The following is a 13274-nucleotide window of genomic DNA, read 5'->3' as shown; positions in this document are numbered from 1 at the left end:
ATAGCAATCAAAAAATAATTGAAACAAAAGAATCATCTTAAATAGAATACAGATTCTTGGCAGAAGCTGAAAGATGCATTCTTCAGGATGGGTGAAAAATTTCTAAAAGAAATACTTTTTTTTTTTTTAATCTACTTTACCAGTAATAGTAGCAGCTTCAGCAGACAATGGTTGCTGATTGAGACTACTTGTTTCTGAATCTATGTGGAGTGTAGTTAGACTGGCCACTTCTTGCTCCTCAGCACTTTGTTGCTGTCCTGAAATTGCATCAACGTCAGTAGAAGCTGGCGTCCCTGCCTCAGTGCCAAAGCTGAAATCTGTATGAGGACAGCATTGTATTAACTTACAACATAAAAATACCACTAATACAAAAAAACCCCAGAGGCCCAGGACCTCCAAAGTAAACAGAAACCTTGAATGTGCATCTTCTATGCTACTAGCACACCGTTGCAAAATTTAAATAAAGTGCAACAGCAGACAGTATTGACTATTATGAATATTCTCTTTCCTGTCATAAACCCATGACTTGACGTCTTTAGATGACTTTCTTGTTGCATGGCTGTATTCTGCTCAGTTGCTGTAAGTGCACCTACATCTGAATAACCCAAAAATAATGGAATAATATGTTAAGGAATTTATTTGTAAAATTTACAAGCTGAAAGAAACATCTAAGCTTGTTGTAAAAGTACTAGTTTCAAACTAAAAATATTACAGCATATGATACTCTAATAAATGTTATCCTCAACGCTAACAAAAAAATGTCAGGCTGAAATGTAGGTTTAAATGCCATGACTTATTTGCATAATGGAGACATATATAAAAGTTGTAATTTCTTAAAAAAATTCTACTACGCATTATTTTTATATTATATAACATGATGTCATAATTCCTAGCAACCATAATGACCTCTTCTGTTAAACAACAGAGGGAATAGATAAATAAAATTAATGAAAAGCATTGTTACTAAACAAAGCACACTAATTTTAACAAAGCATACTAATTTTAATATGATATTACACTTAATATCTTGACTAATCTAGAGCTACATGAAGACAACTGTAAAAACACCAGAAGCTTTTCTTTAGGTTTTACCTAATTACTTTCAAAAGAGTTAAAATAATTTCCAAAATAAATAAGCTTTAATTTTTATATTTTGTGCAAAACAGATGGATATGCTCCAAAGAAGAGACAATATTGCTTTCTAACTTCTGTACCATTATGTTCTTCTCTTTGCATAGCAGTATTCTGGGGCTCTTTAGTTTGGTATACTGAAACAACAATTGCCTCTCATAAGACCTTTTCTTGCTCCATTAACTTGCTAAGGATTTCAATGGAAAATCAAAATAATCTCTCTCTCAGAAAACTGCCAGCATACAACTTTATCCCGGGAAAAAATATAAAACAACAAACCAACCAAAGAAAAATCGCAATACATTAATCAACAGTGCTGTTACTTTTGGAAAAATATACTTGCTTTCAAATTTGCGGCTCTCATACTGGAAGGCGCTGAAGGAGTCGGAGTGGCTGTCTGAGCTGACGAGGTCACTGCTGCCCGCGCTGGCAGGTGACGTCCACTCGGAAGGCACGCCTGGGTCATCTACAGGACGCATTTGGTTCTGCTTGTTCAGTATATCAGGAAGGTCTTTAGGAACTTCCAGGCTGCCAGGGCTGCTTCCTCTTCTTGTCACATTCTGAACATTGAAGATATATAAATTATCTTACAATCTTGGATGGCTTATTTACATAAAATGGAAAAAGCAATCCCACATTTGCTGAGGTCAGAATGCAACAATCAGTTCTTATGCACCTAAACCAGAAATTGCCATCATTCTAAATACCAAGACTTTCCAGCCTCCGAAATGAAGAACCCATGCAGTCACAGAATTTAATAAATATAAATTTTATTTGCACAGTAGATTTTTGGACACATATTGTAAAAGGCTAGGATTCAGAGTAGCATGGGCCACACGGTAGGTAAGATGCGTGAGAGAAAAATAGTTAAAAAGTATATTATATATAAGTAACTAAAGAAAACTTGTTAACCTTGCTTTCAGACACAATGGCCTATAGGTCACCATACTATAATAAAAAACTTCATTTATAGAAGGAGGAGCAAATTAATTTACTAATTCATGCATTAATCTTATGATTCAAACACCACTTCAGTACTGGTTTGGAACACAAAAGACCACACATAACAGAAGTAAGGCGTGCAGATTTGCTCATGTGTAAGTAAGGTGGTGGTCTATTTGAAGTCTTTCTTCAAGGCATTTTTTTTCACAGAGAGCATTGCTTGCTTAAGAAGGAAGAGATATCAAAGTAGAAAAGCCTTTTTTGAAATGATTTGAAATTTGTATGCATTAATTTGTATGCATTATGAGACTAAAGATGCCTTCCTTTTATACTAGGCCCAGTCAATTGTGCATTCTTTTACTAATCTACCACTAATTTTAGCTTAACGCAGAGTAATAAGCTTTTCATATGTTTTTTAGCATTCAGTAACTACAGCAATCTAAAACTAATCTTAAGTTGGTACTGTTTTAAAGAAGGCATGTCTGTTGTTGTGTGCTAATTAAATAAATGAATGGTAATTTCAGAGTATTTACTAAAACTTATCTCACACCTTTTCTACTACCTGAGGAAAGTATAAATTCTCAAAACAAAGAGTAATCCCTCCCTTTCTCTCTTCTGGAATCAGCTGTGATGATTTCTGTTTCATTCATTTTCAGACTAAGTTAAACTTTTTCACCGACTACAAATTAGTCTTCTGTTGTGTAACTCAAGACTTACTAACAAGAAGACTTTGTGCCAACAATCAAGTTTCATAAACATGAGTTCAATACAAAAGAGAAAAAAAGTATACATGTGGACAAACGCTATAGATACTCTCTTGCCATTTATAAAAGGTGATGATAAATAAACATTTTTAATGACTTTGAAGAATCCTCTTCTGTCCGTTATTATCACCAATTCCTTACTGACAATTTTCTATACGATTGTCTTAGAGGAGCATGTCTTCAAATGACCTTGTCAAATGGCCTTGTAAACTTTCAAGAAAAAGGAACTAAAATTTTTTGAAACAATATCTTTAAATTGTTACGCATTCTGTTCCCAATTTGCAACTTTTTTTTAGTATTTTCCCTTTTGTTACTACTTAATCAGCACTTATCTCTTCAAATCAGTTGTCTCCTGTAAGCATTCAACAGTAACCTGAAATTCTTAATTTAAAATGGATTAAAATTTCTTATTAGGAGTGCCATTCCAAATAACATGACACTTTTGGAAAAGTGTAGGAAGAAAGTAAATGGAAAGTTGATTTGATTAGCAGAGCAGTATTTGCAAGAAATTATTCAGCACTTGGAAGTGAAATTTAACAAAAATAAAGGAAATATATATATATTTGAATAGTTTGAGTGTGCTGCAATGACTATACCTGTACAGAACAGTACCGTACTACAGCATGTTGCTCAATTGCATACCATGCTGAGGACTGCAAATTTACATTTAAACTAGTATTCTGAAAGTGTGTATGTACAGGTATCTTTGCAGGTGCAATTAAGGCTGTTAATGCAATTACACTATTCATCTGACAGTAACTTCTGCATTGTTTCCATGATGAAGATTTAATAGCTAGGAAAACACAAATGGTATAAAATGGCAAGAACCTATGCCAATGGCAAGGAATAATTAAGCAATATTCTTAATTCTCATTCATAAAAGCCAGAGAAATGTATTTTAGTGAACTGATTTACCATGTCATTGACAAGTTCACATATATATGGAGACTTAGGTATTGAAATGTAGCAATTTTAAAGGCTTACCAGTGCATTACCACTGCGAAGTCTCTCAGCTATAAATTCATCCATGAGGTCAGGAACATTTGTATTGCTACTGCCAATATCACTATCAATAGGGTGCAGCTTTTGACTCATATCCTCTCTATTAGCTAAAAGCAAATGAACAACCATTTATAGTAAAGAACGCATGAAGACATTTTCAAAACAAAATGTAACAAAGGAAAAAAAACCTGCTAATTAACAGAAATTTAAAAAACAAAATTGCCAAACATGCATTTTAAGAATGTCCCTCTTTTAAAGCAGATTCTACTTTCAGAATTAGTATGGCTTCTTCTTCCCACTAAGCAGGGGTTAGTTGATTTCCAATTCCACCTTTAAGAGCAGGAAGCTTATAGGTAAGCACTACTCAAAGTTGTTAATGCTTGCTTTAAGGATAAAGCATATGTTCTTCCTCCATATCACAAGTAAGTAACAAACTCTAAAATTATTTGATTCCTTCAGACTCCTTCTTCATTGCATTCCTAATGAAAAGCAACATAGTGGAAAAAGTAAACTAGGTTGTCATAGATACTAATGACAAATGGCAATGTGGCAGTGTATACAGTTAGTATAAACAGTGCAAAGAAAATGTTACGTAATAAAATTACATGCTATTACATGGAATGAAAGTTCTAACTCTAAATGATCAATGGTTATGAACAATTAATGAAGTTCATTCCTTTATTAGTGCTACAGTTTTGATATAACTATACTGTTCATATTTAGTTGTGGCTGTTACACCTGACTTTATGATATTAGCCTTTAAAGTCTTCAAGTTATTCCAGTTCATGTTCTCTTTATACAAATTTTTCCCTCAGTGTCATCTCTCATGAGACCACAGAGCAGTTTACTCAAACAATGAGGTTCTGTTAAATGTTGGATTTTAAATAACAGCTACTTCTGAAATTGGTGCTTCCTAGATATATCTTTTTTTAGAAGTCTAATTTCTGAAGAGCAGCAAATCATTTTTGTGAGACCTGTGACAGGACCGCTTTCAGGTGCTGTGCTTACAGAGACTGCCCTCAGGTGGCATTAACATCTCGATGCAGGATGCATTGCAGAATCCTCTGTTAATCATGCTGGCATAACAATGGGAAAAAAGAAAACCTGCATTACTGCTGAAAGTTAATTTATTGTTCATTTACGGCTATGTGAACTAAGTCAATGTATATTAGAGTCGCAGCCTTCTTTTTTGATCAGTCCACAGAGGTCTCATAGTTAGCAGGTGAAAGACTATCACAAGACCTTCATGAACATCCAAGATTCCAAGAAAAAAAACAAAGCAACGGAAGATGTTGCCAATATTTAACAGCAGCCATTTGGATGAATGAATATTGGAAGGCCTATGACATGTTTTGAAACAGACTCAAACAAAAGCTTATGATTAGACTCAGAGAACTGTCATAATGAAATCATTCCAGTAATAGCAGATTGCTATTTTGGACTATTTTTTAAAAACTATCTAAAGTGACCTCCAAATGTAAATTTGAGGGGCTTTTTTTTGGTTTTGTTTTGGAGGAGGAAAAGGAGGAAGAGGATGAGGAGGAAGAAGAAAACACACTAAATGAACCAGAAATACAATTAGTTCAACCTAGTGGGTTGGGAGCCAGGTCCTTCTGACAAAGAATCTATACTCAGAGTGGAAAAAACACATTCTGATAAAATATCCATTGCCAATCATTCAGTAGGCTTAATTTGAAGGTTCTGCATAGTAGATGAAAATTCAAAAGTCTCAAGGCTTAATCCTTTATTAGGTCATTTACTGTCTCTTCCTCTTCCCTAACCTGATGATCTTCAGCAGCAAAGAGGTTCAACTAAATATCTTGAAAAGGAAAATTAGTAATTTAAAGTATGTAAATGTAACTTATGCTGGGAGAAAAATCAGCTGGCTATAGGCGCATGCATAACCAAACAGGGAAAGCAGTGATCATCCCAAAGCCTTTTGATTGCTTATCAGAGCTTCAGTTGCATTAAGCCAAACTGGTGCTGCCTTTCTCCTTTTGCGCTCTGCACACTGTTAGTGCTCACCTGCAGCTTTCCTTCCAAAATAGCCCATTACATGACTGTACAGATCCCTCAGTGGAGCCTCTGCTGGCATTCTGTTCTGCCTCTGTGGGGAAACATTTGCCTTCGGCTTCGAAAGAGCATGTACAACAGTTTTATAAACACCACCCAGGGAGCCCTGCTGTTGTGCCGACTCCTGACCTGATGCTCTAATGGCACTACGACATTGGAATTGACTAACTGCAAGACCTTCTTTTGGCAACACAGCTGCTTGAGTTTCTGTAGACTCCTTAACTTGCTTGCTGCCAGTCGAAGCAGCACTGACTGCATCTAGATGCCTGTATATTCCAGGTCTAACCAGCTCTGTGGCAGCTGATGAGCTACTGCTTGCACTGGTACTGCTGTTGCTGCTACCACTACTGCTACTACTGAAGCCACCAAGTTTACGAAGTCTCGCTTTCCAAGCAGCCTCTTTGTTCTCAAGAGGATTGTAAAACTGAACCGATTCTGTAGATGGCCTAAAAGTAACATGAACGCTGTTTCTTTTTTTAGTTGTTATTTTCATGATTTTGGCCCTATGAGTTACGGTTTCAGATATACTTCTTTTAGTTGGTGCCAGTTTGCTTGTGCCTGTGATGCGAGGCATTTGAGGATCAAGTTGTGCTTTAGGAAGAATTTTCTTTGCATGGACAATGCGTGAGTTGGTCACTTTTTCATTAAACTGAGCACTTCTATGCTTTTCAGCTATCGGTGCTTCCACAACTACATCTACATCAGTTTCAGTGGCTGCTTGCCTGTACAGATATCTCTTCCCTTCTTTGCTGCTAGGACTGCTTGACCCATGATCAAACACGCTTCCATATTGTTTATCAGTATCTAACTGTCTAGCTTTATTGAGCACTTGATTTCTTGTAAAAAAGTCTACTTGAATAGGTGCAATATTACTTATAAAGCCACTTGGGTTTTGTTCTAGTTGCAGCTCTGTATTATTGCCTCTTTCTGCAACAGTGTTGCTAGTTGTGCACTGACCGGTCTGATCTCTATTTTCTAATCCATCCAGTGGTAATCTATCATTCCTACTTACTGATGTATCAACTTCATGAGCAGAAGCCTCACATTTATCTATCTCAAAGTTACCGCAAAGTTCTTCTTTTTCTTTAATAAGATATTCTCTCAGAGATGAAAGGAGATCATCTTCACCTTCAAGGTCAACATACTGGCTTTGTTCAAAGGCAGTGTTTGCAAATTCTACCGGCCCTATTAAATGACAAAGATGGTCATAAATACTATCCCCAACTTCCAAGGAGGACTCTCTGCTATTTGTATCAGTGATATGGCTTTCAGTGGATCTATGCATTGAAGAGGTCTCAGTGGAACTCTGTAAGCTTGGAGCATGATGGGATGAACTGTCAATGACAGGAACTGCACCTTTGGCTCGTTCAACTGCGAAAGGTTCCAAGATGTCAGAGGTGCTGCTGCTTCGTGGCAGTGGCTGTTCTTCATTTAATGCACCAAAAACTTCACTGGGAGCATCCTCACTCTGAGAAAAATGTCTGACTCGAGGTGGACGGGGAAGAATTTGAGCATCGTCAATGTCTGTAGGAAAAAAGGATATGTAACATGCACAAAAATTTACATACAGAAACAATATATATTTACCACTACATCCTAATTATGTGACTTTAAAAGCCAGAAAAATTCAGAACCTTGTTTTCTTAGGTACTACAAAAAATACTTTTTCCAGTACTAGAGTGTTAAAAACACACGCACATAATATCCAGTACAGAATGTAATATAAATGAGTTAGACCATCAGAACACAGTTTTAAATGTTAACATGCATGAGAACAAACAGTGAGGTCATGGAACATTTGGAAATACAGTTAAAGCTAGAGCTGTGCCAATAAGTTCAATAATTCAACCAATATCATTCTAGCTTGTTCAAGAAATGGTTATTGGAATATGAATTGGCTAAAAAGCAGTACTCCCTCTGTGAAATTTACATTTTCAGAAAAATAGGCAACTCCAAAGACAACAATGATGTGTTTTGGAAAATTAAGGTTGTCTATTGAAGCGGCAAACCATTAATTTAAAAGAAAAAAATATATAAGTATATATGTGTGTGTGTATATATATATATATATATATAAAAAAATATATATATATAAAATTTACTGAGATTTCAGAAAGAATACTGCCACACCATTATAAGTATTTTGGGATATGTAATACAGTGTACACCTAAGGACTAAAGCTTTTAAATGACAAAGAAGAGTTGGCCCTATACAGAAAAGATGACTATACATAATGGACAATTTAAAGATAGACCCTTTTCCCACAGAAGGATGTTTTGTCTCTCATCTTCAAAATATGAAACTATATACCTAATGAAGGCTTACCTCCTGCTCTTCTTCCAGTTTTACTCAGGCAAATGTAACATTTATGAGAATTACAGAATTAAGTACTCTGATACCAAAAAATATCCTGCAGCCTCACAGCAGTTAACATTAGTGTAAACCCACTTTTGTTTATGAAAAGATCAGAATTTGTTATCATTTACATTAGTGATTCCTTGTTTCTGTTGGGACTCTTAACACGTTAGTGCCAGTAAAAGTCACAATTAACTGCAATGAAACCTGCAGTTCCAACATGGATCACCTAGGAACTGTAAGAAGTATCTTCAGCTCATTTCACATCATCCACAAAAATAAAGAGCCTCTCCTATGCATCTCTTCAGATTTCCTACTATGTTATAGGAACACCATATACTATCAAATTACCACTGTATTCAAGACTAAATACCGCTTACAGACAAGTAACCTAACTGCTATCCCTCTCAGTACTTTTATGAGATAAGCACTTAAACAGCAAGGTAAAACCAGTTTAGACAATTTTCTGTTGGTTTCTTTTTGATAGAATCCTTTATTCCCTAGATTAATTTTTTATTATCTACGACTTAAAAAGTTGTAGATGCTTTCAAATTTAGGAATAACAGTAAATAGCTTAAATGAACACCAGCAAGAGTTATGTGCCACAATAAACAGACTTACCTCGTTGTTTTATCTAGACGGTTTAGCTTCAGGATTGCAATGGTGAATTTACTTAATATCAGGACAAAATTTAATCCCCTTTCCCTCCCCTAACTTTGATGTGTTACAGCTAAAATAAAGTAACTATGCATGTAATTACATTTTAATACATTTTTATTATTACTACTAAATACAATATATAAATGTTACTAAGTATTTCAATTTTTTATTTCATTATTTCAGTAATATTGAATGCTGATAATATGAAGTCCCCTTAAAACCTGTTGAGCTGCTTGCATTCTTCTGAGAATGTTAGAGATGGAGCTGCATTTTCTCATACTCTCCTTTGGAACAAAGCATATAAACCAGAGGGATGAGATACATCTGTACTTAACTAAACGTGTTCCAGAAGATGAAAAGTGCTATTTCCATGCTCAGTTTTTCAAAGAAGTTAAAATTTGAGTTTGACCTCATACAAAGTTTACTGAACTGTACAGAAGCTATTAGACAGGATATTGAGAGATCTATATTGGAAAAAGAGAATAGACATTCAAGCTGCCTCAGAAATTAAACATGAACTGAAAAATCATTGACTACAACACAATCTATTATTCCTTCTCTTAAGCTTTGATAAGCAACAAATCTCCCATCATTGTTCTTGTTCAACTTATTACTCACTACATGAATTAGCACCCTCTGAAACGAATCGGGTCTCTCTCTAGTTGGAACTGTTATTTCAAATTCCCTATTGACTTAGGCAGAGATTAACAGAGGTTATGCTAACATAGTCTCAAGTTATTTCTTACAGCTGCAAAGAAATTACTACAGGATTCAGTCAAAAATATGCATGATGATATATTTGAGATTAAAACATGCAACTATGACAGTGATCTCATCTCAAGCCTTCAATATGCATTTTTCAAATCTATTATAAACTCAGCCTTATCTGAAGCAGGAGCCTAGAAATGGCATGCTGTGCATGCATGCAGTGATCATGACCTTCTAGGATGTTAAAAATAATTGGACAGAGAACTCACAATGCACACAAAGCAGCTCCATACATTGAAATAAATTCAGCTAGATTCATTTCAATGTCGATCCAGAATTAATTTTAGCTCACATATTCATGAAAAGCACATACAAGCACACATCTTCAAACAAATACGTGCTTGCACTAAAGACTTCTTTTTTGTAGAACAGGAAGGAAGTAAGGAAATGAAAAATGTTATTGCAATACCAGCACTGAAAACACAGACAATATTTAAAAACCCAAATGAACTGCTCCTTCACAACCAGGGCTCACCCTTGCACACAGGTGTACAGTCAGACTGGGACACCCAAAACTCCCAAGGAGTTTGTGTGCCAGCAGGCTGACCCTGTGTATCTGACCCTGAGCACCCTTAGGAGAAACACTGCTCTGGTTCATCATATGGTTCAACAAGGAAAAGACCATAATTGGTACATCTGGCCAATCTCACACAATCGCAACTTTCCTAAGTGAACTTTGCCTCTCCTTCTGCCGCTAGAAGGTGGAAAGAGAAGGCAGCTTTTCAGCATCAAGTGGGAGACAGATATGCTAAAATACAAACTCATGGAGAGACACATTCTGACAGGACAGCATGAGTGCTAACAGCAAATCCCTGTATAACACTGGGCCAGGTTTATATTTCATCATGCAAAGTCTGTTTGGGAAGTGGGAAAAATATAACATGTTTTGCTTCTGAGATTCCAATAGTTTGTTTTGGGTTTTTTTTAAGAGAACAAAGGCATTCTCTGAGTTTTTGGGATTAAAGAATATTTACAGCCATACTGACATTACAATTATGATTTCTTTATATTTCATTCTAATGATTACTTAATGATTTGATAGGAAGGTTGTAAAGGCATAATATGCCTCTCCCTTTCATGTTAATAGTTGACTCTTTTAGTCCTAGCAGATAAGGAAAAATCTCCCACCTGCAATTAATTAGTTTGCCCACTGCTTCTAGGAATCTTGCCTACATCTCATTGATATTTTATTTCAGGTTTTGTACCTGAAAATCCCCAAGGGTTCCAGAAAGAATGGCCATTTCACTAGCTTTCTTATAAATGTGTAAGACTGGATTTCCTATGATTCTGACAGACTAAAGGAAAGTTCTTTTTAGAAATATTATGGATTTGCAACAGATATACTATACCAAATCACTTCATTAACTAAACACCTTAAAGAATAAATCACTTCTACCTTCCAGATACTACTTGAAACGTTGCAAATATTCTGCACATGGAAATACAGCATAACAGAAACTACATGAAGGAATTACTACCTTAGGAAAAGCATCCTCTGTGATGCTAGATGACTGGATGTCAATAAACTGTTCAATGAACTAAACTTCTGCAATATCTTTTATCAACCTACCGACTGATCTTCAAATTATGCCTCACAAATTATAGTCAAGTTTTGTGCCTTACTCTTGAAAATTAATATAACAGTACATAAGGTAAAAGTTTGGTCATAAATGCTTTCTGTTAGACTACCTTCCCAGATTCACCACTGTTCAGTGGGTCCAGCCTTCAATGATTAGTTTCACAGATAAAAAGAAGCTGAAAACTACTTCCAAACCCTTAATATTAGGTATCCTATTATTCTGGAATAATTCCCTCTCCTTTTCAGAGGAAATGTCCTCTCCTTCAAGTCATTTTGGGTATCACGGATATTCATGTAATCCTGTAATAAGACGAATAGCTGTCATGACTAGCTGAACATCATTCTAATAAATGAATTAACTAGAACACACTTACAATAGAAACTATTTGATTACTTCCCAAATGGCATGCTGTATGTCTGGAAACAGAAGGCTTTCAGAAAAGAATATATTTAATGTAAGAAGAAAAGGCAAGGAAAATTATAAAGCTTCATGTTTAAATAAAAAGGGAAGAAGATAGAGAGCACAATTAAAAATGCAGAAAATTAAAAGAGCAAAGTGCACTCTGATCCAGTGGAAAGTGTTCCCCTTTCTCTGCTACTACCCCATCAACAATCTTAACAGCTTGTTTTTTTCACTAGTTTTTTAGGTTTCTGGCAATGTTCAAGATTCTTGGGCACATCATGAAGCTGCTGCAACACCCATCTCTTTGAGAAGACATCAAACCCAGGAAGGGCTTAGGACTTTTTCTGTGGTAGAAATGCAAAGGTCTGTAACATCTCTTTACTTTTATAATTACATTGGTCATGCAGATTTTGGACTGGATGAGTATCAACAGAAAGAATAACAGCAAGAGAGCCATCAGCTCTGGCACACATTAGAAGTAATATGCAAGCCAGGACTTTTCAGAAACATGGATGATAAAATTGACTACAAAAGCACTTTTGCCTTGTTTAAGAAAGGGTAATTAAGTATCAGCAATTATGTGATGAAATAATATTTCACTCTGAAAGCTCAAAAGCCTTCTGCGGGTGTTCTTAAGGTCTTCATTAAGCACTGACTATTTCCAACAACGCTATGGCCAGGTAGGATCCATTTTCTAATAGGTTGTTTATGTATCATTCCTATAAAAATCTCTATCTTCTAAGTTATAATCAATTGTATCTTAGAAGAGATACTATTTGCATTCATACTTTTATTAATTATCACATAAAATTTGTATTTTATTAAATTTTGTTTGTGGTTTCAAGAATTGCATTACAATAATTTGTAATTGTTCATTGTGAAAGTCTGGTCTCTCTAGAGTGGGTTATTTGAACTTTTCTGATTTTTCAATAATGTTTTCAGACTTAATATTAAGGCATCAAGTTTCTGTTTCACAAGGATTTTGTGACATGTGACACATGACAAAATACAATTATGAAGGTACAGTTCTTGGTACTTCTTGGGTTACAAAGACAGGCAGGAGAGACAGAAAATAATAATAAAAATTTAATAAAAATATTATTGTCACAACGTCCTTCTATTTCTATGCCATTTTGACTATATATAGTCCTCCCAACTGTGCTTTCATTTTTTTTCCCACTCTTTGATACAAAGGCACAAAATGATTGTCAGCCTTATCACATTACAACTTCATACCTATGTAATATCTGGAAAAATTACATTATCTGAAAACATGTATTTTTAAAGTCTGTGCTAATTCTAGTTGTTGAATCTATTCGTTCAAAGAAAAGTATCCAAAGTAAGCTACTGTCCAACTTGTAGCCAACCACCCTGCTGGACCAAACAGAATGTTGAGGAAAACCACATCCTAAAAAATGGATCATTTGGAAAATAACACCAAAACATCACACTGGAGAATTCCACGCTACAGGTTTTTTTCATGTTTTTATATAGTAATGAAAAACAGGCACACTCTAAAGCATATTATATGATACCATATTCTTTTTTCATGGGAGCTAAAGTGCATCATCACGGTCGTTCACACAACGTCTATGA

General features: G+C 35.3%; 1 protein-coding gene across 11 annotated transcripts in view; it reads right to left on the bottom strand.

Annotated features, from left to right (window-relative positions):
- Nucleotides 1-13274, bottom strand: part of RALGAPA1 (Ral GTPase activating protein catalytic subunit alpha 1) — a 133055-nt gene that overhangs the window by 78409 nt on the left and 41372 nt on the right. For 6 of the 11 annotated variants that reach the window (XM_040067654.1, XM_040067658.2, XM_040067657.2 and 3 more), the window contains 4 exons: nt 5865-7436; nt 3822-3946; nt 1475-1691; nt 141-317 (listed from right to left, as the gene is read on the bottom strand). In XM_040067654.1, coding sequence (XP_039923588.1) covers nt 141-317; nt 1475-1691; nt 3822-3946; nt 5865-7436 — 2091 coding nt within the window. The remainder of the gene's footprint in view (nt 1-140; nt 318-1474; nt 1692-3821; nt 3947-5864; nt 7437-13274) is intronic. The other 5 variants (XM_040067664.2, XM_040067667.2, XM_040067668.2 and 2 more) reach the window with 1 other exon arrangement.

The sequence above is a fragment of the Hirundo rustica genome, chromosome 6 (genome assembly GCF_015227805.2).
Source record: "Hirundo rustica isolate bHirRus1 chromosome 6, bHirRus1.pri.v3, whole genome shotgun sequence".
Taxonomy (NCBI): domain Eukaryota; kingdom Metazoa; phylum Chordata; class Aves; order Passeriformes; family Hirundinidae; genus Hirundo; species Hirundo rustica.
This window is presented reverse-complemented; position numbering and strand designations above follow the sequence as displayed.